At 46.9% G+C, this 27,524-nt stretch overlaps 1 protein-coding gene across 1 annotated transcript in view; it reads right to left on the bottom strand.

Moving 5' to 3' along the window:
• Positions 1 to 27,524, bottom strand: part of arhgef10 (Rho guanine nucleotide exchange factor (GEF) 10) — a 243,031-nt gene that overhangs the window by 174,713 nt on the left and 40,794 nt on the right. Inside the window, exon 2 of the mRNA XM_052024835.1 lies at positions 17,442 to 17,549. Coding sequence (XP_051880795.1) covers positions 17,442 to 17,478 — 37 coding nt within the window. The 5' untranslated portion in view covers positions 17,479 to 17,549. The remainder of the gene's footprint in view (positions 1 to 17,441; positions 17,550 to 27,524) is intronic.

Raw genomic sequence — 27,524 nt, 5'->3', positions numbered from 1 at the left:
ATGTTTGATTTAGTTTGTAGGGGAGGGTTTAACTGATTCTGGCAGGGGGATGAAACCAGGATGTTAGGTTACAAGATGCTAAGGTAAAGGAGGGAGTTTATAGAAACAAGTCCAGTGAGGATGGCAAGAAGGACAGGCAGGTGGAGAAGTCAGGATAATTTGCTGAATAATAGAAGTACAAGAAGTCAGGATGTTAGGATACAGAATGTTAGGATAGGGATGAGGTATATAGGAACATGTCTAAGGTAGTATGTAGTGAAGATGGTAAGAAGGATAGACAGGTGGAAAGCCAGGATAATCTGCTGAACAATAGAAGTACAACAAAATTAATAGCAGATACCGGACTAAAACGTACTGTATTTAAAATGCACGTAGCATTATGGAATAAAGTAGATGACCTAGTGGCACAACTACAGGTTAATAAATACCGACATTGTGGCAATCACCGAGTCATGGCTTTATGACGGATGTGATTGGGCACTGAGTGCCAGGGTACACAGTGTATAGGAAGGATAGGCGGGTAGGCAGAGGGGGAAGTGCGGCCATGATGGTTAGTAGTGATATAAAATCATAGAAAGGAAGGATATTGGGTCAGAGGAGGTGGAATCCTTATGGGTGGAGCTAAGGAATAGCAAGGGTAAAAGGACAATAGTAGCAGTCATATAGGCCCCCTAATAGCAGTCAGCAAGGTGGACCATAAGTTGCAGGTTTGAGGTAGAAAAAAGCATGCCAGAGTGACAATGTGAAGATAATTATGGGGGGATTTTTAACATGAAGGTGGACTGGGAAATCCAGAATGGCGGTAGTACTCAGGAGAGGGAGTTTGTGGAATGTCTAAGGGACGTTTTTCTGGAGCAACTTGTTGAAGAGCCCACCAGGGGATCGGCTGTTTTGGATTGGGTGCTGTGTAATGAACCGGAGGTGATTAGGGAACTAAAGGTAAAGGAACCACTGGGAACCAGTGATCACAATATGATTGAGTTCCAGTTTCAAGTTTGAGAAGGAGAAACTGATAACTGGTGTATCGATATTTCAGTGAACAAAGGAAATTACAATGGTATGAGAGAGGAGTTGGCCCGAATTGATTGGAAGAGTAAGCTGGCTGGAGGGACGGCAGAGGAGAAATGGAAGGAATTTCTACAGGAAATAAGGAAATTGCAGGATAGATATATTCCAAGCAAAAAAGGTTTTTAATGGAAAAAAGGCACAGATGTGGATAACGAGAGAGGTGAAGGCTAAATAAAAGCAAAAGGGGCGGCGTACAAATAAGCAAAAATTAATGGGAAAACAGAAGACTGGGAAGCTTTTAAAAACCTGCAGAGAGAGAAACTAAGAAGGTCATTAGGAAAGAAAAGATGAATTATGAAAGGAAGTTGGCGGATAACATTAGAAAGGATACTAAGAGTTTTTTAAATACATAAGGTGTAAAAAGAGAGACACGGGTTGATATAGGACCAATTGATAACGGTGCAGGAGCTAGTATAATGGACATAGAGAGATGGCAGAGGAATTGAATGAATATTTTGCATCGGTCTTCACCGTGGAGGACATCAGAAATGTGCCGGTTAGTCAGGAGGTCTCACAAAATGGAATTGAGTTCAGTTAAGATTACTAGGGAGAAGGTGCTAGAAAACTAAATGGACTAAAGACTGATAAGTCTCCCGGACCGGATGAGGTGCATCCCCGGTTCTGAAGGAGGGTGGCTTTAGAGATAGCGGAGGCATTGGCGATTATTTTCCAGAAATCGATAGATTCCGGCGTGGTTCCGGAGGACTGGAGGGTCGCAAATGTAGTTCCATTTATAAGAAAGGTGGGAGGCAGCATAAAGGAATTACAGACCTATTAGTCTGACGTAAGTGTGGGAAAGTTATTGGAATCTATCCTCAAAGACGGGGTTACGGAATACCTAGAGGTGCAGGGCAGGATAGGTCCTAGCCAACCGGTTTTGTGAAGGAAGATCCTGCCTGACCGACCTATGGAGTTTTTTGAAGAAATCACAGGTAGGGTGGATAAGGGAGAGGCGGTAGATGTTGTGTATTTAGACTTTCAAAAGGCCTTTGATAAGGTGCCTCACAAGAGACTGATTAATAAGATGAGAGGTCATGGAATTACGGGTAGGATAACAGAATGGGTGGAGCATTGGCTGGTTGACAGGAAGCAAAGAGTGTAAATAAAAGGATCTCGTTCTGGTTGGTTACCGGTTACTAGTGGTGTGCCGCAGGCGTCGGTGTTGGGACCGCTCCTTTTTACCTTGTACATTAACGATTTGGATGATGGAATAAATGGTTTCGTGGCTAAGTTTGCGGATGACACCAAGATAGGGGGAGGAGTAGGGAGTATTGAAGAGATAGGAAGGTTGCAGAGGGACCTAGACAGTTTAGGAGAATGGGCAGGAAATGGCAGATGAGATTCAATGTAGGGAAATGTGCAGTTGTACACTTTGGAAGCAGAAATAAGCGGGCAGATTATTATCTAGGAGGAGAGAAAATCCAAAGCACGGAAGTACAAAGGGGACTTGGGGTACATCGTGCAGGATACCTTAAGGTTAACCACCAGGTTGGATCGGTGGTAAAGAAAGCGAATGCTATGTTGGCATTCATTTCGAGAGGTATAGTGTATAAAAGTAAGGAAGTGTTGATGAGGCTCTACGGGGCACTAGTGAGGCCTCATTTGGGAATATTATGCGCCGGTTTGGGCCCCACATCTTAGGAAGGATAATGTTTAAGTTGGAGAGGTTCAGAGGAGATTTACGAGGATGATCCCAGGATGAAAGGGCTTACGTATGAGGAATGTTTTGTCGGCTCTTGGACTGTACTTGCTGGAGTACAGAAGAATGAGAGGGGACCTCATAGCGACATTTAAAATATTGATAGGAAGGGACAGAGTAAATGTGGACTAGGCTGTTTCCCTTGGTGGGTGAGTCCAGGACCAGAGGGCACAATCTTACAATTAGAGGGTACAGTTTCAAAACAGAGATGAGGAAAAAATTTCTTTAGCCAGAGGGTGGTGAATTCGTGGAACTCCTTGCCACGTACAGCAGTGGAGATAGATAGATATCTAAATAGTCAGGATATCAAGGGATATGGGGATAAGGCTGGTAATTGGGATTAGAATCGTTTTCTTTTCATTTCTTCTTCTTCCCCCATTCCCCATTTCTATTTCCCTTTCCTTGGAGGCAGACTCGATGGGCCGAATGGCCTGCTTCTGCTCCCTTAGTCTTGTCATCTTGTGATAAGACATGATCTACAATCCAGGCAGCATCCTGGTAAATCTCTGCAGACCCTCTCTAAAGCTTCCACATCCTTCCTATAATGAGGCGACCAGAACTGAACACAATTTATAGGAGGGCTGGAAAATGTGTACGGACAGCATGGACATAATGGCGGAAGGGCCTGACTCTGCAGTATGACTGTCAATGTACGACTGGAATCAGACCCCGAAATCAAAGGACTTCTGGGTGAGCATTGCCCGGCAGTGGGGTCTCAGTCACAGATCAGGTACAGGCATGTCGTGCTGAATGGATTGCAACAGAACGTTCTATAATTCTGTAATTTTCCAACACCCAGTGATTCAGATTCAGATTAGATTATTGTCACACACACCAGGGCGCAATGAAACTCCTTGCTGGTGTGAAGCTCACATAGTGAACAGTGTACGTGGTGATAACAAATACAACAATAATACAGCGACGAGCACAGAACAACAGGACGGTGCAGAGACTGTCGTGCGGTCTGAGGCAGTGCAGACACAAAACGCTGAAGTGATAATAACGGAAATAACGGAGAGAGGGAGAGTTCAGGGTCTGGGAACGTGGCAGCACCGCCGGGAAGGGGATGTGAGGGAGGTGACTGGTTCAGGAGTCCTGACAGCAGTGGGGAAGAAGCTGCGTCCTGAGTCTGGACGTCGGGGCTTTCAAGCTCCTGGATCTTCTCCAGAAGGTCGAAGAGAATGACCAGGGAAAACAATAATCCAAATTGCAGGACATTAATTTTCTCTAAACTCCCAGCTGAGGTGTCATGGGTAACACACAGTCACGGAGTCACAGAGTCACACAGCACAGAAACAGGCCCTTCGGCCCAACTCGTCCATAGCCGACCATGGTGCCACCTAAGCCGGTCCCATTTGCCCGCATTAACCCATATCCCTCTAAACCTTTCTGATCCACGTACCTGTCCGAATGGTCTTCTAAATGTTGTAATTGTACCCGCCTCTGCCAGTTCCTCTGGCAGCTTGAAATCATATACACACCACTGTGTGTTGAAAACTTGCCCCTCAGGTCCCCTTTAAATCCTTCCTCTCGCACTTTAAACCTGTCCCTTTGAGTTTGAAACTCCCCTACCCTCAGTTATGTAAGTGACATCACTGCCAATGCTGGAATTTAATCTCCAAAAACCCATTGCCCCTGTACTGAGGAGGCACACTTGCTCGTGTAGTCCGTCTCATTGGTTTGTGTCTGGTGTGACCAGAATGGGGAAGGAGAACAAATGTCCCTCCCTCACGGTCATCAATGAACCAGATGAGTTTTATTTTGACAACCTGGTCACTTCTGGTTATTATAGCTGGTACTGCCTTTTTTAATCGCATGATTTATTTAATTTCCATGATTTTAAATTTCTCAACTGCCGCTGTGGAATTTGATCTAGTCTCTGGATCAATGGTCCAAGCCCCTGGATGCTAGTTATGGTAGGTACACATGTGGTGAAGGTATGGAGCTCAGCCAACCCTGCACTGTCCTCCTATACACTGTGGGTAACTTGTTGTTCTGCAGTGTTGTCTAACTGGAGACCTACAGTATGTTGCATCAACACTCAAAGTGTTGGAGGAACTCACTAGGTCGGGCAGCAACTGTGGAGGGAAATGGACAGTCGATGTCTCTGGTCGAGACCCTTCCTGCAGACTAGGGCCAGTTTGGCACAATTAGGGATGGGTCATAACTAAACATTGGGCTTGGTTGTGATGCCCAATTCGCACAAACAAATAAATGGGAAAAATACAACTTCTACCTACACTTGACCTTTTACCTCTCAGGGTTTTCATCATTACACCTGGTGCCTCCATTTTCCAAAACTGAGGGTGTAAGACAAAGGGTTTGTTGTACTGAGGCTGCAGCTGGAGACACATGTACCTGCCACTGAAAATGTGCCAGAATCTGCAGCAATGTAGGACTGGGCGGAACCCAGTGCACTGGGCGACTCCCTTTATCCACTGTGTTCACACGATGCATATTCTCCCCTTGGGGCTTGAAGTCTCAAGTGTTGTATAATGTCTTTTAAACTTAAAGTTTCTTTGAAGAACTGTGTACATCATACAGCTGAGGAACAGGAGCATCGCTCTGCTCCCGGCCTCCAGTCTTGGTGCTTCTATTAGTGAGGGTGGATCCGCATCACCTGCCCCTGAATTTCTGGAGCTGAGCACTGCTCTCCCTCTGATGTACAGCTTTCTAAGGAAGGTCCTTCTCTTGCTGAGGTCAGAGATTCCCTGATGAATTCATGTAGCCTCCTGACTAGGTTTTCAGAGACCCTGGTGTGTTCCAATGAGGGCCACAATTTTAGCTCCAGATTCTTAAAGCGGTTGTGTGCACAACACTCAAAGGTGATGGTGAAGCAAAGTCCCAACCAGAGCACCTGGTCCATGCCACATTGTGGTGATGTACAGAGACAATGTCCAGGAAGAGGTGGGAGACCCAATAAAAAATAACGGACCAATGGTGGGAAGGGGGAGTGAAAGCTGGTGACGGGAAAAATGTTCTAACAAGGGCTGATATATAGACGTGTAAAATAATTCCAAGACCGCAAGGTTTTACCCAAGCCGAGGACTCTAGAACCAGGGTCACTGTCCCAGACCACAAAAACAAAAGGGAACAGGAGTAGGAGGAGGTCACCAGATCTATCAAGCCTCCACCATTCAACATGACCATGGCTGATCCACACTGGCCTCCACACCATGAGGTGGAGGCCAAACAGAAGTGAGATGAGGAGAAATATCTTCAAGCAGAGGCTGGTGAATCTTTAGAACAACTCAGCCATAACAATGGGTGGGCTTCAGAGGCTCAGCCACCAAGTGCATTCAGACAGAGATAGAGTCAGAGAGTCATACAGCATGGAAACAGGCCCTTCTGCCCAACTGGTCCATGCCGACCATGGTGCTCACCAAGCCAGTCCCATTTGCCCATGTTGGCCCTTATCCCTCTAAAAACCTTTCCTATCCATGGACCTGTCCAAATGTCTCTTGAACATTGTTATTAAATGGATTCCTGGATATTAAGGAAATCAAGGGAACAAGAGTGCAGGAAAATAGTATTGAGGTAGAAGAGTAGCCTTGCTCTTCACAAAGAGTGGAGCAGTTTTGAGTGACTAACTGCTGCTCTCACTCCTTCTGATCATAAATAGAAACAGAAAAGGTGGGAAAGATAAGATTTTAAAAAACCGGAGCACCCGGAGGAAACCCACGCAGACACGGGGAGAACGTACAAACTCCTTACAGACAGTAGCGGGAATGGAACCCGGGTCGCTGGCGCTGTAATAGCGTCGCGGTAACCGCTGCGCCACCGTGCCGCCCTCAGTGGGTCCACCTTCCTTTCCCCAATTCCACCATTTGCTGCCCCGTCACCTCCCGGCCTCTGTCACCATCCCCACCCCCCCCTCCCCCATCTGCCCATCACCCCTCCTCACCCGGATCCACCCATCACCTGCCGGCTCTTCGAGCCATAGAGCAATAAAGCACATTAACAGGTCCTTCAGCCCACCTAGTCCATGCCGACCTGATCTCCTGCCTCGTCCTATCTACCTGCACCCAGACCATATCCCTCCAAACCCCTCCCATCCATGGACCTATCCAAACCTCTCTTAAATGTTACAATTGAACCCACATCCACCACTTCCGCTGGCAGCTGGTTCCACACTCGCACCACCCTCTGAGTGAAGAAGTTCCCCCTCAGATTCCCCTTAAATATTTCACCTTTCACCCTAAACCTATGACCTCTAGTTCTAGTCTCACCCAACCTGAGGGGAAAAACTTGCATGCATTCACCCTATCTATACCCCTCATAATTTTGTGTACCTCTATAAGGTCTCCCCTATTCTCCTGCGCTCCAGGGAATAAAGTCCTAACCTATTCAACTTTTCCCTGTAACTCAGGTCCGCAAGTCCCAGCAACATCCGTGTAAATTTCCTCTGCACTCTTTCAAGCTTATTGATATCTTTCCTGTAGGTAGGTGACCAGAACTGCACACATCTAAATTCAGCCTCTACAACTTCAACATAACATCCCAACTCCTGTACTCAGTGGCCTGATTTATGAAGGCCAATGTGCCAAAAGCTCTCATGATGCCACTTTCAAGGAACTATGGATCTCAGAGCCCTACCAATCACTGTGTAAGTCTTACCCTGGTTTGTTCTCCTAAAGTACAACACCTCACACTTGTCTGCATTAAATTCCATCTGCCATTTTTCAGCCCATTTTCCCAGCTGGTCAAGATCACTTTGCAAGCTATGATAGCCTTCCTCGCTGTCCACTACACCCCCAATCTTGGTGTCATCTACAAATTTGCTGATCCAGTTTACCACATTATCATCTAAATCATTAATCATCTCGCTCCACCCCTTCCTCCCACCTCTCTACACTGACTATCTCCCCTCTGTCTTTCAGTCCAGATGAAGGGTCTCGACCTGAAACGCTGACTGTCCATTTCCCTTCACAGATTAGTATTGGTATTGGAGTTGGTTTATTATTGTCACTTGTACCGAGGTACAGTGAAAAGCTTGTCTTGCATACCGATCATACAGGTCAATTCATTACACAATGCATTGATGTAGTACAAGATAAAAACAGTAACAGAAGGCAGAGTAAAGTGTCACAGCTACAGATGAAGTGCAGTGCAGGTAGACAGTAAGGTGCAAGGTCATAACGAGGTAGATTGTGACATCAAGAGTCCATCTCATTGTATAACAGAGAGAGAGAGTGAGTGAGAGAGGGACAGAGCGAGAGGGACAGAGCGAGAGGGAGACAGAAGTGGAAATAGTTCTGATGATCCTCTCCAATGTGAGAGGGGGGAGACCAGGCACAAGAAACAAGTGGAAGGACACTTGGTAAATAATGAGAACTACATTCACTCTGCAATGGTAAACGAAGGTACATCGTTGATGGTGACTCACGGCACACAACCAGCTCAGTTGCTGCACTTCAGAAACCTCGGGTGGAGTAACAAAACATGAGCAACAGCAAAACCACGGTCTGCACTGATCTGACTTCAATAACAAATCTGACAGAGAGATTGGGAAATTGTTCTGCATCTCCTCGTTGCTGCAAGTAACACAGGGGGCAAAGTGTTGGAGAAGAGCTGGAACCTGGGGCCAACGCAGACACAAACTCTTACATCCTTCTGCAGAAACAACCAATCACCACACACCACACCCACAGACAGGGTGGATTTGCAAACAATCGTGTGCTGATTTGGAGAGCAAAGGACCGATTACATTGGTGAGCAAGCATTCTATAGAATCTTTAAACTTACCTCATTAATATTGGAAAACAGCTGTCAATCTGCTCTTAATTGCATAATTACTATTGGATTATACGTCAAGTTCCAGCCAAGACATTTCAAAAGTAAATTGGATTAGAGATTATTCCTTGCACAGGAGACCATCACAACAGATTTAGTCCTCGAAAGGATCCGTGACCAAGCATCAGTTTTTAGGAAACAGCAAAAATATCCTTGAAAGGAAATCCAAATAGAAACTGGACACAGGCCAGAAACAGGGCACAATCCTTGGCCGGCAGAGACATCACGCACCCAGAAACAGCGAAAGCTTCAGGAGAAACTGACCCGCCAGCCTCACTTGTTCAAAACCCCTGAGCTTCAGGAAGCACTTTCAGCTCCAGAGCAGCTCCCTGGTCAGTGCAGGGACTGACATCGACCCACTTCACAGGGGCCCCTGAACGGGGATCAGTCAGCAGCAGGGGTAAATTGGTTTATTATTGTCACTTGTACCGAGGTACAGTGAAAAACTCGTCTGGCATACCGATCGTACAGGTCAATTCATTACACAGTGCATTGAGGTAGTACAGGGTAAAACAATAACAGAATGCTGAATAAAGTGTCACAGCTACAAAGAAACTGCAGTGCAGGCAGGCAATAAGGTACAAGGCCATAACACAGCAGATTGTGAGGTCAAGATTCCATCTTATCGTACGAGGGAACCACTCAATCATCTTATAACTGCGGGGTAGAAGCTGTCCTTGAGCCTAGTGGTACGTGCTTTCAGGCACACTTCGTCATCGCCTTGTACCCAAGCTGTGGTCATTGTGGTGACGGGATGTTTACATGATGGGCAGTTTACGCACAGCACAACGCCACACAGAGCAGAGAGAAGTCGAGGACATTGGGAGAAGCCCCTTACTCTTCTTTGAACTCGCAGTTAGGGATCCCTTACATCCACACATCACCCAAGAGATTGCACCTGACAGTGGTGTTCCCCTGGCGCTGCACCGAATGTCCGACTAGATGTTGGTGGTCACGTCTGGGGCCTCGAGGTCAGTCCCTTTGTATTCAAGGTCAAGTGTGCGAGTGCAGTCAAGTGTGAAACAGTAGGCACAGTCTGCATTTCCCACAAAACTCGCCATTAAACTGCCCACTTCAGACACAACTGTGATGAAAAGCAGTTTGAGCTATTTTCCCAACCAGATCCAAGGACCAACACCACAGACTTTCTCCACTTCAGAACCCCAAACTGAAGCAAGGCTCTTCCACGTAGGTGAACACACACTGAAGATCTGTACATCTACATCGACTAGTGAATCAATGACAAAACTGCCTGTCAGCAAGTTATTACTTCATGTTATTCAATGACACATTTTTCAAAACAAACTATTCCCCTCTACATTCCCCACACGTAAAAAGGTTCAACTTATTTCAGCTACACTGTTGTAGTTTGCCACTGCTTACACAAGTGTTCCTTAAAGTTCAGATATCCGGAAAACTCAGTGTTGGTCAACGGCAGAAAAAGGTGGATGAGCCTCAACTGAACTCTAGGTTCCAGCCTTCAAAAAGTCAGTTCATTGACAAGTTCGGCTCCAAACACAAACCTGTACATATTCGAGAACTGGTTTTTCTCCAGTTGCCCTGGTTCAATAACCAGAACCTCAATTACAAGAGTAACATTCAGCTTCATTCCAAAAGAAGTTTAGTAAGTGGGAAAAATACTTACCTTTACTACCTACTTATAGGGTTAGGCAAATTCAAGTGTTTATCAAACCACAAAAACAAGTTCACATGACATTTTATGTCCACTGTTGGTTTAATCGTGGTAGCTTCAACACAAACATGGTCACAAAGTTTCCATCCAGAGTGACAGTGGCCAAGCTAAACACAAACCTGTATACATGAGGACTGGAGTCATGATGGACAAACTAAAGTCGGGTTTCTTCAACAGCAGTCTGAATATCCACCAGAGCTTTCTCCACGTACTTGACAGTCATCCTGCTCTGTTGTTCCACATCCCATCTCATTCAAAGCACATCCCATAAAGAAAGGCCCTTTGTATCTAGGTTGCTATTTAACTGACGATTGTTAGGAATTTTCAATATCAAATAGTGTTCTATGTCTGTCATGGGCAACCTCTTGATCCATATTCATTGAACTACGGTCCTCGCACAGAAAGCCTGCCTTGTTGGCGTGACTACAGTGAGATAGGAACCTTTCTAAAGTTGACCCATCAGGATTCAGATTTGGTGTCATAAAATCCAACAATTTTATATCATCTATAAACATCAACTAGATCACAGTGTTCCTGATACATATGGTTTGAAACAACTGGGAGGTTGGGGAGATGGAAAATTAGCTGCTAATGTCTTTAAACAGTCTGCCAGTCTTTCAAAAAGCTTCGGAGTAGAGATTCCAGAGTAACTGTGAGGTCTGTGGTGGAGAGGACATATCACTGAACTAGATTTGTTTTTTTAAAAAGAGAAATGTAGAACAAAAAGGTATACAAGTCAAGTATTTAAAGTACTAGAGGACATGTATATAAGGTGAGAGGGGAAATGTTTAAAGGAGATTGTGGGGAGAGAGAGCAGTGGGTGCCTGGAACAGGCTGCCGGGGTGGTGGTGGAGGCAGATACAACAGAGGCATTTACGAGGCTGTTACATAGACACACAAATATGCAGGGAATGCACAGGCAGAAGGGATTTAATTTAATTCAGCACCGCATTCAGCACAGACTTTGTGGGCCAAAGGGCCTGTTCCTGTGCTGTACTGTTCTGTGTTCTAAAGCATTGCGACACATGTACTGAGTGCCTACATCTGCTCTATAGCACCCTGGTAAGATGGTTAAAAGGAAAAACTAACAAAATAAGGAATGCTAAGAAGTAACACCCTGATCCCCACACAACAACCCCTCACCTCTGGCCCGTCAATGCTCCACACCAAAGTGAAGGAGGTATTGAATAAAGTCCCGGAAAAAATGATTTATGGCAATCAGTTCTTATTAAACGGCATGGGACTGAGTTCTAAGTTGCCAGAACACAAGACAATAGGAGCAGGAGTAGGTCACCAGGCCCCTCAACCCTGTCCCACCACTCAGTGTGAAGATGGCTGATCTGCCTTGGCCTCAACTCCTTTACCAGTTCCCCACAGCCTTCGATTCCCCAGTCTTCCCTATTGATCTACCTGCACCTTAAAAATGACCCAGCCTCCACCTCCCTCTGGGACAGAGAATTCCAGAGATTCCATACCCTCTGCAAAAAGAAAGTTCTGCACACCTCAGTGTTAAATGACCGGTCCCTTATCTTGTAGTTATGTCTCCTCATTCGAGACCCTCCCACTATTTAAAACATCTCCATATCTACCCTGTCAGACCTCCTAAGGATCTTAAATACCTCAATAACATCACCCCTTGTTCTTCGAAACTCCAAAAATAACACAGGCCCAACCCGTTTGGTTTCCCTTGATCGGATAATCCTCCCATCCCAGAAATTAGCCTTGTGAATTCACTTGGACTGCTTCCAATGTCCCCATATCCCAGACACACTCTGCAGAGCAATAATTTTATGACTGGCATAATCTTGAAAATGTTCTTTCTGAAGTGCAGTTAGTTGTGTGGTACTGGTACCAGTGTCAATGCAATGTTGAGGTACAGCTGATAATTTAATTGATCCTCTTCCAAGGTTTTGAGGGGAGATCAGGATCAAAGTTAAAAGTTTTTCTATAGGAAGATGCAAAATCATCTTGATCCTACAGCTTATAACGTAACAAAAAGAATTCTTTGGCAATATTAGCGAAAAAGACACTTTGGTCCATGTACAGCTTCCATCACAGAACAAAGCATGATAAATCAACCATTACATTTTAAACCTCATGAGTAATCAAGATTAGAAGAAAAATATACACGTCACTGCAGAAAATCAGTTAGGAGAAAATGATGAGAAATGTCCATGGACGGGATTCCTAAAATAACAGGAAGAGGTTTCAGTTTGGGCTATTCAGTTCAAAACAGGTTCCAACACACGGCTGGATCTAACAACAAAAACACAAACTTACATTCTGCCAGTCTCCTCCTCTTTTACACTAATACCATTTCTCTAACCCTGCGAAAGCTATCATCATCCCTGAATCTGGAACTGTGGACTACAGGCTATTTCAGAAAACTAGAAATTCAGCTTGCAGAATTTGCTGAAAACTAACCGAGGACACACGATCACCAGCCGAGGACACACGATCACCGGCTGAGAATGCACAATTACCGGCCGAGGACACATGATTACCGACTGAGAACACACGACTAACGGCTGAGGACATGGACCTTGCTGACAACACACTGACCAGTGGCTGAGATGACCACACAACGTAGAGCCCCTTTCACTTCACTTCCAGAATTTGGTCCTTCAGTCCAGCTAAGATCGAACTGAAAGTTCTGGCAAAACTCAAACTAAGCAACAGTGCCAAATCAACAGTGAACAACAGCCTGTTGACAGCATTGATGGTGTCACATTATTTTCTGCTGAGTGAAGGTTAATTGATGGCGATGTTCTAGGCCAGACTGGATTTGTCCCATACTGTACTTTTTCTTTTGATTTTCCAACTGAACAATGCCGAGTTCATTGTCATATGCACAAGTACATGTATGCACTAGTACGTACTTACAGCAGCATCACAGCAATAGAGGCACAACATTCAGAAGAAAAAACAAATTGTACAAGAATTGTACAAGAAAGAACACAATTAAAACCAGAAAAAAACAAAGTGTATCCCGTGTTATCAGATCTGTACACTGCTTCCGTCAGAGGACAGACTAAGTTATGAGATTGCTCAGAATGAATCAGGAAACAAGTATGTGGATAGATGTTCTACAGAGAAGATGACCTTGCAGACTGGAACTTTACAGAAGATACATTTTTACCAAAGCAAATGAGGTGAAGGATCATTGACCAGAAACATGAACTGTGTTTCTCTCTCCAACGAATGCTGCCTGACCTGTTGAGTATTTCCAGCACGTCCTGCCTCTCTTTACCAACCACACTGCCACGCCCTGGCTGAAGGAATTATCTCAGTGCAGGGCAGCTGTTAGAACAGGAGACACGAGAGACTGCAGATAGAATCATAGAACAGTGCAGCACAATACAGGCCCTTCGGCCCACAATATTGTGCCAACCTTTAAACCTCGCCTAAGACTATCTAACCCCTTCCTCCCACATATCCCTCTATTTTAAACTCCTCCATATGCTTATCTAGTAATCTTTTGAATTTGACCAATGTACCTGCCTCCACCACCGCCCCAGGCAGCGCATTCCATGCCCCAACCACTCTCTGGGTAAAAAACCTTCCTCTGATATCTCCCTTGAACTTCCCACCCATTACTTTAAAGCCATGCCCTCTTGTACTGAGCATTGGTGCCCTGGGAAAGAGGCGCTGGCTGTCCATTCTATCTATTCCTCTTAATATTTTGTACACCTCTATCATGTCTCCTCTTATCCTCCTTCTCTCCAAAGAGTAAAGCCCTAGCTCCCTTAGTCTCTCCTCATAATGCATACTCTCTAAACCAGGCAGCATCCTGGTAAATCTCCTCTGCACCCCTTCCAATGCTTCCTATAATGAGGTGACCAGAACTGGACACAGTACTCTAAGTGTGGTCTAACCAGTTTTGTAGAGCTGCATCATTACCTCGTGGCTCTTAAACTCTACAACTTATGAATGCTAACATCCCATAAGCTTTCTTAACTACCCTATCCACCTGTGAGGCAACTTTCAGGGATCCGTGGATATGAACCCTCAGATCCCTCTGCTCCTCTACACTGCCCAGAATCCTGCCATTAACTTTGTACTCCACCCTGCAGTTTGTTCTTGCAAAGTGTACCATCTTACACTTCTCTGGATTGAACTCCATCTGCCAACTCTCAGCCCAGCTCAGATGTTGGAATCTGGAGCAATAAACAATCTGCCGGGGGAGCTCAGCAGGTCAACCAGCATCTGTGTGGGGAAAGGAATTGTTGATGTTTCGGGTCGAAACCCTGCATCAGGACTGAAAAAGTAAGACCATAAAACATAAGAAAAGAATTAGGCCATTCGATCACGGCTGATTTATTTTTCCATCTCAACCAGTTTAGAAAATAGTCCAAGTCTTTCTGCAACTCCCTGCTTCCTCAATATTACCTGCCCCTCCACCTATCTTTGCAAACTTGGCCACAAAGCCCTCAATTCCGTCATCCAGATCATTAACATATAAAGTGAAAAGTCAGCCACGGTTGCCTCATCCTCCCTTTAGAATGCTTCTTCTTCTTTGGGATGAACGGATCCTGAATCTTCCGAATTACTCCCAGAAACTTCTGCCATTGCTGCTCTACCGTCATCCCTGCTAGGGTGCCCTTCCAATCAATTTTGGCCAGCTCCTCTCTCATGCCTCTGTAGTTACCTTTACTCAACTGTGATACCGATACATCCGATTTTAGCTTCTCCCTCTCTATCATATTATGATCACTGCCTCCTAAGGGTTCCTTTACCTTCAGCTCCCTAATCAAATCTGGTTCATTGCACAACACCAAATCCAGAATTGCCTTTTCCCTAGTGGGCTCAACCACAAGCTGCTCTAAAAAGCCTTCTTGTAGGCATTCTACAAATTCCTTCTTTTGGGATCCAGTACCAACCTGATTTTCCCAATCTACCTGCATATTGAAATCCCCCATGATCACTGTAACATTGCCCCTTTTACATGCCTTTTCTATCTCCTGTTGTAATCTGTACCCCACATCCTGGCTACTGTTCGGAGGCCTGTATATAATTCCCATCAGGGTCTTTTTACCCTTGCAGTTTCTGAACTCTTCCCACAAGGATTCCACATCTTCTGATCCTATGTCACTTCTTGCTGAGGATTTGATTTCACTTTTCACCAACAGAGCCACCCCCACCCCCTCTGCCCACCTGCCTGTCTTTTCAATAGGATGTGTATCCTTGGATGTTTAGCTCCCAGCTGTGATCTTCTTCCAACCATAACTCTGTGATGCCCACAACGTCATACCTGGCAATTTCTAACTGCGCTAAGCTCAGCTACCTTGTTTCGTACACTGCGTGCATTCAAATATAACACCTTCAGTCCTGTATTCACCTCCCTTCTTCTCAAATTTGCTTCCATATTGCCTGAAGTTAAATTCTTCTCCCTTTCTGACTTATTTTTTATTCTGGAGACTTCAGTAACCTCTCCTGCACTCTCCTTCCCTTTTATATTATCCATAATTTTCCAATCTATTGAACCCACCCCCCTACTATTTAGTTTATTAGAGGGGAGATAGCCAGTATAAAGAGGTGAGGGGGAGGGGTGGAACAAGAGCTGGTTAGCAATAGTCACCACCAGCCACATCTTCCCCACCCCCCACACCTTTCTGCCTTCCTCAGGGACCACTCCCTCCGTGACTCCCTGATCCACTTATCCCTCCCTCTCCCCAGGCACTCTCCCCGTAACCATAGCGTAACACCTACACCTCCTCCCTCACCACTCACAGGGACCTGAACAGCTCTTCCAGGTGAGGGACAGATTCACGTGCACCTCCTCCTACCTCGTCTACCGCACTTGATGCTCCCAAAGTGGCCTCCTCTACATCGGTGAGACCAGACACAGACTGGGCGACTGCTTCGCTGAGCACCTTCGCTCCATCTGCTGTGGCCGTCCGGAGCTCCCAGTTGCAGCCATTTTAATTCCCCTCCCCATTCCCACCCGACCCTGTCTGTCCTCGGCCTCCTCCACTGCCGGGGTGAGGCTAAACACAAACCAGAGGAACAGCCCCTCACATTCCCCCTGGGCAGCCTACACCCCGACGGCATCAACACTGAATTCTCCAACTCCCGGTAACCTGCCCCCACTCTGTCCCCTTCCTCTCTCCTCCTGATCCACCTCCTCCTACACCCCCCACCCCCATCACCCTGTCTCTCCCCCCTCCCCCACCCCCTCCATCTGCCCACCGCCCACACACCCCTCCCACTGGGTCCCCTCCCTCCACTGTTCCCACCTGCCCTCCCCACCTCCCTCCCTTGGTTCCAGGCTCCACCTTCCTCCCCTATCAGATCCCACCATCTGCAGCCCTCTGTCACCCCCACCTCCCACCTCCCAGCCTCTGTCACCATCCCCACTCCCCCCTCCCCCATCTGCCCATCACCCCTCCTCACCTGGATCCACCCATCACCTGCCAGCCTCTGTCACCATTCCATCCTCCATCTGCCAACCACAGGGCCATTACAAGAGCTGGTTTAATGAAGAAAATTCAAGAAAGCAGGTGAGACAGCCCGACAGGTTACATCATGCCATTACTTCCATTAAAAACTGCTCCATGAAAGTATGAATTGTAGTCCTCGGCCAGTTACAAACTGTAACCTACAGTACAGTGTCCAGCTTATCGTGAAACACAAGAGCCACAGGGAAGCCACTTGTACTGACAACTAAAATGACCTTACCATTGCTGAGATCTATCACAGAATTGAAAACATCAGGAAATGCAATCACTGGTGAAATTTCTTGGATAATTTCAGCTGATTAAGTTTCATCTCTCGTGCACTCGTTGACAATGTGTAGGAGAAGCAGTGACAGTCAGTTTTAGTGTTTGGATAATTGGGTTACATTTCCCCCATCAGGATCCAATACTCTTTGAAACATTAACCAGACCACCTGATTTTTCGCTGGGATAGACACATTTCAACAGATGGATGAACTTCCATGCAGAATTACCTTGCTGTAAAGGAATGAGTTTGGGTTGATCAAAACAGATAAATAATCTGCTGTGCTATTTAAAAAATGCAGGAAACGCCCAAGACCGCATTCCTGAAATATGTGAACATTCACCCCCTCCATTCAAGCTAACAGCATTATCTATTGTGTATCTGGCTAACCAAAAGTACCAAGAATAACAACTGCAAATTACTTGTCACGTACACGGGCTGAGACATATTGGACTGCAAATGTTTTACCTTCAGGAGGTGGGGGTGGAAATTCATCCTGATCCATACTGCTGGGACCTCACCTGGGGCACCTTCTCACTCGAGTGTGAAACACATGTCCTGGAAGTGTTCATTCCCCTGCAGAGAGAATAATCAGTTACTGTGGAATGTGATGATCTTGGCATAAAGTCACAACGTTTAACACTTCCCTTAAACAAGTTAACCTGGAGGTGCAAACCAACTTGGACAATGCAACAACTGAATTGAGAAAGACTAACCAAGATGTGCTGGTATTCTGTGGAGCTCAGAAGAATAAGGGGTGACCTTATTGAGACACAAGTGGGGACACGACAGGGTAGGTTCACCAGCAGAAGAGTCTTGATAAAGGAGACCTGGTCACATGATATGGGGCAGGCCATTTAAAACGGAAGTGTGTAGAATGTTCTTTTCCCGGAGAGTGACAAACCTCTGGAATTCTGTGCCCCAGAGGGCGGTGGAGGCCGGATCACTGCAAGTAACTCAGGTGGAGGTAGATACATTTTTCAAAGATCCAGGCACTGAGGGCTTGGGGAACTGGCACAGAGGAGATGAGGCCTCGGGTAGATCAGCCATGGTCATTTGAACGGTGGGACAAGCTGGAGGGGCCGAGTGGCCTACTCCTGTTCCTACTTTCATGTGTACAACCAGCACCACAACACGTGTGATGGCAAGCTTTGCCCATGCAGATACTTTGTGAATATTTTATTAAAGACCTCCACCATGTCACACATCCACGATGCAAAACAAATTGGGACTTGATTAACAACCATTGCTAACTTTGCGATACTGAACATAGAACAGTGCAGCGCAGGGACAGGCGCTTCAGCCCACAATGCTGTGCCACATTAACTAAATCAGTAATCAAACGCCCAACTAAACTAATCCCTTCTGCCTACACAATGTCCACATCCCTCCATTCTCTGCACATCCATGTGCCTATCTAAGAGCCTCTTGAACCCCTCTATTGTATCTGCCTCCACCACCACCCCGGCAGCACATTCCAGGCACCCACCACTCTCTGTGTAAAAAAACTTGCCCCGCACGTCTCCTTTGAACTTTCCCCCCCTCACCTTAAATTCATGCCCTCTGGTATTGGACATTTCAACCTTGGGAAAAAGATGTCAGCTGTCTACTCTATCTGTGCCTCTCATAATCTTATAAACCTCTATCAGGTCTCCCCTCAGCCTCCACTGGTCCAGAGAAAGTTTGTCCAACCTCTCCTTATAGCACATACCCTCTAATCCAGGCAGCATCCTGGTGAACCTCTTCTGCACCCTCTCCAAAGTCTCCACATCCTTCCTGTAATGGGGTGACATGATTTGGGTCATTATCCCAATGGCTAAATGCATACCAATCAAAATTCAACATTCCTCTCAACTAGTTCAGGAGAACTTTCAAGACATTAGGGACGAGAAGTCCCAGCAGAATCCCTCAGCCAAGGTCACCAAAATTAATCTGTTAATCACTAAAACATTGCTCTTTGCAGGAGTCTGCATCACACAGACTGGCTGTCATTTTCCCCACATTATGTCAACAATTGAAACAAAATTATTCCGTTGGCTGCAACTGAAAAGGGACATGCAGAAATAATGAAATATAGATGTCCCTATCTTCTGGGCTGCCACTCTGCAGATATAACAACTTCCAACTGGAAGCTGCCCCACTGGAGACCTCTCCAGCAACTCTATGAAGCCCATTGAAAGCAACACTTGTTCTACAGATTCTGGATTAAATGCAACACTGCTAGGCACAAAATCTTACATTTAAATTCAGGTACACCAGCCTCCCGCATCTGTTAACATACGACATTCCATGCAGGTCACAGAGAGTACCACTGCTCATTCCGTGAAGGAAGACTATTCCCCACCAAGCCAGCCCAACTTTAAAGCACTTGAAGCAGAATTTACAAAAAAAATCCAGCTACCCAATCCTGCACTTCAGCAGCTGAAAACAAAAGGTCTCAGTGAACTCCTCAGTTGTCAAAGTCACCTTTGTGCAGTGCGGAATCATTCAAATGGCCTTGCAGGAACGAGCTGAACACAGAGCATTCTACAATTAACTTCCACAGTACCACACCCACCAGAAGACTCAGTTCTGACAGGACTGCACTCCCACTAATCTTTTGTTCAGCAAATAAACCATGACAACTCCAAAATCATTAAACCTCCACTTGCTCCAACAATTGGCAAAGATGAAATAAAAAAACACATCCAAGTGGCGCAGCCAGTGGAGCCACTGCCTCACAGTGCCAGAGACCTGGGTTCAATCCTGACGTCTGGTGTTGAGGTGTCTGAGGAGATTCAGCATGTCCACAAGGATTCTCTCACACTACTACAGATGTGCTACAGAAAGTATCCTGACGGGTTGTATCCCAGCCTGGTATGGCAACTGCTCTGCTCTGGACCGACGGAGCCTGCAGAGAGCGGTAAACACTGCCCCGTCCGTCACAGGCTCCTCACTTCCTTCCAGCCAGTCCGTCTTCACCGTGCGTTGCTTCAGGAAGGCTGACAGTGTCGTCAGGGACACCTGTCACCCTGGCCGTTCCCTTTTCTCTCTTCGACCTTCTGGGAGAAGATCCAGGAGCTTGAAAGCCCCGACGTCCAGACTCAGGAACAGCTTCTTCCCCACTGCTGTCAGACTCCTGACCCAGTCACCTCCCTCACATCCCCTTCCCGGCGGTGCTGCCACATTCCCGGACTCTGAACTCTCCCTCTCTCCGTTATTCTGTTATTGTCACTTCAGCATTTCTGTCTGCACCGCCTCAGACCGCACGACAGTCTCTGCACCGTCCTGTTGTTCTGTGCTCGTCGCTGTATTTATTGTTGTATCTGTTATCACCACGTACACTGTTCACTCTGTGAGCTTCACACCAGCAAGGAACTTCATTGCACCCTGGTGCTTGTGACAATAAACTAATCTGAATTTGTCTGTGCGAAGTTTGCACATTCTCCGTGACCGTGTGGGATTCCCCTGGGTGTTCCGGTTTTCTCCCACATCCCAAAGACGTGAGGGGTCGGTGAGTTAATTGGCTGCTGTAAATTGCCCCCAGTGTGCAGGTGAGGAGTAGAACGTGGGGGGAGTTGATGGGAATGTGGGGAGAATAACCTGGGATCAATGCAGGATTAATGTAAATGGGTGGTTATTGGTGGGTACGGACTAGATGGGCAGAAGGGCCTATTGCCCCTGCTCTACCCCTCTACTGTAACGCAGAACATACAGTAGAGACTTTTGATGGTGGATACAACACCTGGAAAATCAGCTGCTTTTCTCTCTAAGTTCGCTGCCCAATCTGCTGACTATTGCAATGGTTTCCCTATTGTTTGAAGTGTTCACATTTAAAGCAGAATTCTGCTTTTCTACAGAAGCTTCCAGGAGCAGAACTGGAGATTTCACAGACAGGAGATAACCTCGCAGATAAGTGCAGCACTGGTGTTACTGCAGCCTTGGGCCAAGGATATTTCAAAACTAGAAGTGGTTCCCACAGGTTTAGACAAGTTACAGTGCACACTTAATGAGGTTATTCACAAGCTGAATGTCCACTGAGCCTTTATCTGACTTGTTCAAGACTTATCACAAAGAAAGAATATACTCAAGGATCAGAACAGGACGATGTTAATAAAGTTTCAGAATGGGTGCTTAATTGTCAAATGATGCCAATTCAGAGGTGTGCAAGCTGTACATCTTGGTTAGAAGAATAAAAAATCTGCAAACTGTTGGATAGAAGGTGTCAAAATGGGTGGTGTACCAAAGGGTCAAATGTAAATATTGATGAATCATTAAAAGTAGTGACACAGGATGAATAATAAGATAAAGTACAAAACAATACTGGGCCTCATTTCTGGAAAGGTAGAATCAGTTACATTAGATGCATGTGGAATCTCAGAGACACAGGAGACGGCAGATGCCGGAATCTGGAGCAACACACAGTCTGCTGGAGGAACTCAGCAGGTCAGGCAGCGTCCGTGGAGGGAAACGGACAGTCGACATTTCAGCTCAAGACCCTTCATCTGGACTGAAGCCGGTATAAAGAGGAGGGCCAAGAGCCGGCAGGTGATGGGTGGATCCAGGTGAGGAGGGGTGATGGGCAGATGGGGGAGGGGGGAGTGGGGATGGTGACAGAGGCTGGGAGGTGAGAGGTGGGGGTGACAGAGGGCTGCAGATGGTGGGATCTGATAGGGGAGGAAGGTGGAGCCTGGAACCAAGGGAGGGAGGTGGGGAGGGCAGGTGGGAACAGTGAGGGGAGGGGACCCAGTGGGAGGGGTGTGTGGGCGGTGGGCAGATGGAGGGGGTGGGGGAGGGGGGAGAGACAGGGTGATGGGGGTGGGGGGTGTAGGAGGAGGTGGATCAGGGAGAGAGGAAGGGGACAGAAGGGAAGCAGGTTACCAGGAGTTGGAGAATGAGGTGGGGGGGGGGGGGGGGGGATGTCACTTCAGAGAACAAACATGAAGTTTCCACTTGCATGAGATTGGTTCTCAGCCTTGTGGTGACAAATTCAACACCGATGGAATCCATGCCCCAATGAAATACTCTGAGGGATTAGGTCCCATTTTATCCTTGAAGGAAGCAGAGTTACAGCAGACAAGGAGGAGGTTTTAGGCAATGAGGCCTTGACTGGAATTTTGTGTCCTATCTGGATTAGCCATTGACCCCAGCCAGTGCAAGAAGATGAGGAGGGTGGTGGCATCTTGTTCTTCCTGCCACATTCAGCCCTGCTCCTTGGTGTGCTGTGTAGTCCTGGAACGTGCAGGGGAAGGGGACTTTGTTCTCCCCTCTCAACCCCAGAACAGTGTGTTGAGGACGCAGGTGAGGCTTGTAGGAGTAATTGGTGACTGCGATGGGGGTGAGGTGGGGGGGGGGGGGGGGGGGAGTGGTCCTGCTTCGGTGACACCCCTTGCTGCCTTTTCTGGCACCACTGTGATGTTCCCACAGCAGCAACATCATCTTCCCACCCAGAGACAAGTTTCGCAGAGTGTACAGCACAGAACCAGGCCCTTCAGCCCACCATGTCATACTGTACCCATCTACGCCAAACCCATTTACCCCCATTAGGTGTGTAGCTTTCTATGCCTTTTCTGCTGAGGTTCACGGTGCAGTGATCAACCAAGGAGCTGCCCAGACCTGGGGCAGATCTGGACAAGAGGACAATGTTCATCGCTACCAAAGAAAGGGGATCCCAGGACTAGGTTTTAAAGCTACTTGGATCCTTGGTGTAATTTTGCAGTTCCTGTTTGTAAAGCAATGGTGTGGCACAAAGATTTTCTTGTGTTTCTTACACTGGATTTCAGCCAACAATTTAAGACTTCCCAAACAACCATTCACTGTAACCGTGAGCTGACGTGTTGGAATAGGTGAGATGAGATGCGACAAGCTGTTGCTCCCCTGACTCTGGAACACATCATTCATTTGAGAGACAAATCAGATGAAAGTCAGTGGGAGCCATGTGGGATCTTTTGCTGAATGTGCTTTTTGACTGATGTTCTTTGAAGATACAAATGGAACCATCAACCATGTTTCCCAAAGTGTTCAGGGTTATGGAAGTCACATGCTCACACATGGACACTGGGACATGTTGTGACTTATAATCGTGAAGGGATCTAAGGAACAAGCGTTAGGTAGGGGCTATGGGTAAAGATAAGTGAGTTTCCTAGGAAACACCAGAATGTGTTGAATGTATGTGCAGGATGTGCATATTGTCCATCCCACCTACCCTTGAAGTGAGGAGGCAGCAAACGGTGGTCTGGGCTCACACAGACAGCAGGCTGGCAAAGGGCAGCAGTCAACTGTTGGGTTAATACAGCTACCTACCAGTTTCATGGTTGCTGTTATTGCGACCAGCTTCTCTGAAACAGTGGATTTGGTTTCAGGCTGACGTGTGGTGTAAGGCTGCAGGGAACAATTGTTCTTAACTGTCTCACTGTTCTTGTTTTTCTCTATTTGTTGGCAATTTCTTCTCCCTCTCCCACCTCCCCCTCGCTTCTCCCTCTCCCACCTCCCCCTCGCTTCTCCCTCTCCCACCTCCCCCTCGCTTCTCCCTCTCCCACCTCCCCCTCGCTTCTCCCTCTCTCACTCCCCCCACCCATCTCTCTCTCTCTCACTCCCCCCACCCATCTCTCTCTCACTACCCCCCCACCCATCTCTCTCTCTCTCACTCCCCCCCGCCCATCTCTCTCACACTCCCCTCCGCCCAGCTCTCTCTCTCCCTCTCACCCCCCCCCACCCCCCTGTGCTCAGACACACTCACACTCTGTACAATACATTCTTCAAGCCAGGTTTATTCTAGAACATGTTTTAATCAGTAAGATCATGCATACACAACTCTTTTGATTACAAGATACCTTTTGAAAGTTGCAGCTGATGAATCAGTGCTGTTGACGAACACTAGCTGAGGTGGGACACATTTTATGATTCAATTCCTCTGAGTCACCTTATATAACATGTTACTTTAATGCTGCTGTTACAGAGTCATTGAGCTACACAGCCCGGAAACAGGTCCTTCACCCCTCAGCCTCCTACGGTCCAGAGAAGAGAGTCTCAGCTTATCTCGTCTCCCTGTAACTCAAGCCCTCAAGTCCTGGAAACATTCTCGTGAATCTGTTCTGCAGCATCTCTAGCTTCCTTACATCCTTCTCTCAGTACGATGACCAGAATTGCACACAATTCTCCATGCAACTGCAACATGACATCCCAGCTCCTGTACTCAGTACCCCTTCTGATGAAGGCCAGTGTGCCACACACCTCCTTCACCACCCTATCCTTCAGGGAACAATGTACCCGTACCCCTCTGTTCTACAACACTCCCCAGGGCCCTACTGTTCACAGTACAAGTCCTGCCCTGGTTTAACTTCCCAAAATGCAGCACTTTGCTCTTGTCCGAGTTAAATTCCACCCGCTATTCCTTTCCCACTTTCTCAGGTAACCTAGATATTGTTGTAACTTCAGACAACCTTCTTCACTGTCCACTATACCACCAATACTGGTGTCATCTGCACACTTACCAACCATGCTAGCTATATTCTATTCCAAATCGTTAATATAAATGACAAACAACAATGGGCCCAGCTCTGATCCGTGGCACACTGCTGGTCAACACCCTCCACTACCACCCTCTGCCTCCTACCACCGGGCCAACTTTGTATCCAACTGGCCAGCTCACCCTGGATCCCATGAGATCTAACCTTCCAGACCAGCCTACCATGTGGGACCTTGTCAAAGGCCTTGCTGAAGTCCATGTAGACAACGCCTATGACTGCCCTCATCAATCCTCTTGGTCACCTCTTCAAAAAAACAGGCCCTGAGGCTGAGGTGAACTTAGAGGTTCATAAAATCATGGGGGACAAAGGTGAGGTGAACAGTCAGTGTTTTTCCCAGGGCTGGAGAGTCTAACATGAGAGGGCATTGGCTTAAAGTGAGGGGGGAAAGACTTGAAGGGGACATCAGGGGCAAGTTCTTCACCCAGAGAGTGACGGGTACATGGAAAGAGCTGCCAGAGGAAGTGGTTGAGGCCGGTACAATAACAACATTTAAATGAGATTTGGACAGGTCCATGGAAAGGTTTGGAGGGATGTGGGCCAAATGCAGGCAAATGGAACCAGCTCGGAAAGGCATCTTGGTCGGCATGGACGAGTTGGACTGAAGGGCCTGATTCCCCATTGCATAAAGTCATGCTGACAATCCCTTCCCTGTCCCTGTCTTTTCAAATGCTGGTAGATCCTGTCCCTCAGAATCCCCTCCACTAACTTCCCCACCACTGATGTTAGGCTCACCAGCCTGTAGTTCCCTGGCTTGTCCTTGCAGTCCTCCCAACACTCGCCACTCTCGAGTCTTCCACTACCTCACCCCTGGTGTACAGATTTGACTTGTGGTCTCAATGGTGCTCCTGACTGCAATTAATAAATACGAGGCCACTGCAACTCATTGGACACTCTGACAAATGGCTTCATTCCTCAAGGGAAACAGTGACAGGAAGCACCTTACAAATACTATTTGCTTCTCTGTGAGGCATGGACCTCTGCAAGGAATGCATCCGACAAAACAAGACTCTCATTATACATTGATGGTGAGACAGGCCCTCAGATCCTCACTGCAGAGACAGTCTGAACACCATCAAAAACTTCCCTCTAGAGATGGGACCATCCACCATCCCCTGATGGAAAGTACACTTGACAATGGAACATACACAGAGGTCCTTGCTGAGGTTCTGCAACACTGGGCTCTGTGTTTTATGGGTCATAGAGTCATAGAGCACTGCAGCACAGAAACAGGCCCTTCAGCCCATCTAGTCCATGCCGACCTGATCTTCTGCCTAGTCCCATCTACCTGCACCCGGACCATATCTCTCCAAACCCCTCCCATCCATGCACCTATCCAAACTTCTCTTAAATGTTACAATTGAACCCACATCCACGTCACACCACCCTCTGAGTGAAGAAGTTCCCCCTCAGATCCCCCTTAAATATTTCACCTTTCACCCAAAACCTATGATCCCTAGTTCTAGTTTCACCCAACCTGAGGGGAAAAAGCCTGCATGCATTCACCCTATCTATACCCCTCATAATTTTGTATACCTCTATAAAATATCCCCTCATTCTCCTGCGCTCCAGGGAATAAAGTCCTAACCTATTCAACCTATCCCTACAACTCAGGTCCTCAAGTCCTGGCAAATCCGTGTAAACTTTCTCTGCACTCTTTCAAGCTTATTGATATCTTTCCTGTAGGTAGGTGACCAGAACTGCACATAATGCTCTAAATTCGGCCTCATCAACGTCTTACACAACTTCAACATAACATCCCAACTCCTGTACTCAATGCTCTGATTTATGAAGGCCAAAGTGCCAAAAGCTCTCTTTACGACCCTATCTACCTGTGATGCCACTTTCAAGGAACCACGGATCTGTATTCCCAGGTCCCTTTGTTCTACCGCACACCTCAGTGCCCTACCACTCACTGTGTAAGTCTTACCCTGGTTTGTCCTCCCAAAGTGCATCACCTCCCACTTGTCTGCATTAAATTTCATCTGCCATTTATCAGCCCATTTTCCCAGCTGGTCCAGATCACACTGCAAGCTTTGATAGCCTTCCTCACTGTCCACCATACCCGCAATCTTGGTGTCATCTGCAAATCTGGTGATCCAGTTTACCACATTGTCATCTAAATCATTAATATAGATGATAAACAAACATGGGCCCTTCCCAAACATCACCTGCTGCTGGATAATTACCAGTTTGGTGAAGAGACTGGCCTCACTTGGAATACTGTGTACAGTTCTGGTCACCCGGCTACAGGAAAGGTGTCATCAAACTGGAAGGGGTGCAAAAAAGATTGACAAGGATGTTACCGGGACTGGAGGGGTTGGATTATAAGGAGAGACTGGATAGGCTAGGATGTTTTTTTCCTGGATCACCGGTGGCTGAGGAGTGACCTGATAGAGGTTTATAAAATGATGAGGGGCACAGATAGGGTGAATAGCCACAGACCTTTCCCCAGGGTGGGGGACTCCAAGACTAGAGGGCTGAGGTTTAAGGTGCTGAGAGATAAGGGGACAGAGTTACAAGATTAGGGGGCAGTCATTTAAAACTGAGGTGTGTGGAACTTCTCACAAGGGAGGGAAGCTCTGGAATTCTCTGCTCCAGGGGGGTGTGGAGACTGGATCACTGCGGGGATTTAAAGAGGAGGTAGATAATTTTTTGAAAGGTTGGGTAAGTGAGGTAACTGGGGAAATGACACAGAACATAGAACACTACAGCACAGTAGAGGCCCTTCAGCCCATGATGTTGTGCTGACATTTTATCCTGCTCTAAGATCTATCTAACCCTTCCCTCCCACATAGCTCCCCATTTCTCTATCATTCATGTGCCTATCTAAGAGTCTCTTAAATGTCCCTAATGTATCTGCCCCCAAAACCTCTGCCGGCAGTGCGTTCCACGCGCCCATCACTCTCTGTGTAAAAAAACCTACCCCTGACATGTCCCTTATACCTTCCTCCAATCACCTTAAAATTATGTCCCCTCGTGTGAGCCACTGTCGTCCTGGGAAAAAGTCTCTGACTGTCCACTCGATCTATGCCTCTTATCATCT

Source organism: Pristis pectinata, chromosome 10 (assembly GCF_009764475.1).
Source record: "Pristis pectinata isolate sPriPec2 chromosome 10, sPriPec2.1.pri, whole genome shotgun sequence".
Classification (NCBI taxonomy): Eukaryota; Metazoa; Chordata; class Chondrichthyes; order Rhinopristiformes; family Pristidae; genus Pristis; species Pristis pectinata.
Note: the sequence above shows the minus strand (reverse complement) of the source record. Positions and strands in the feature narration are given on the sequence as shown.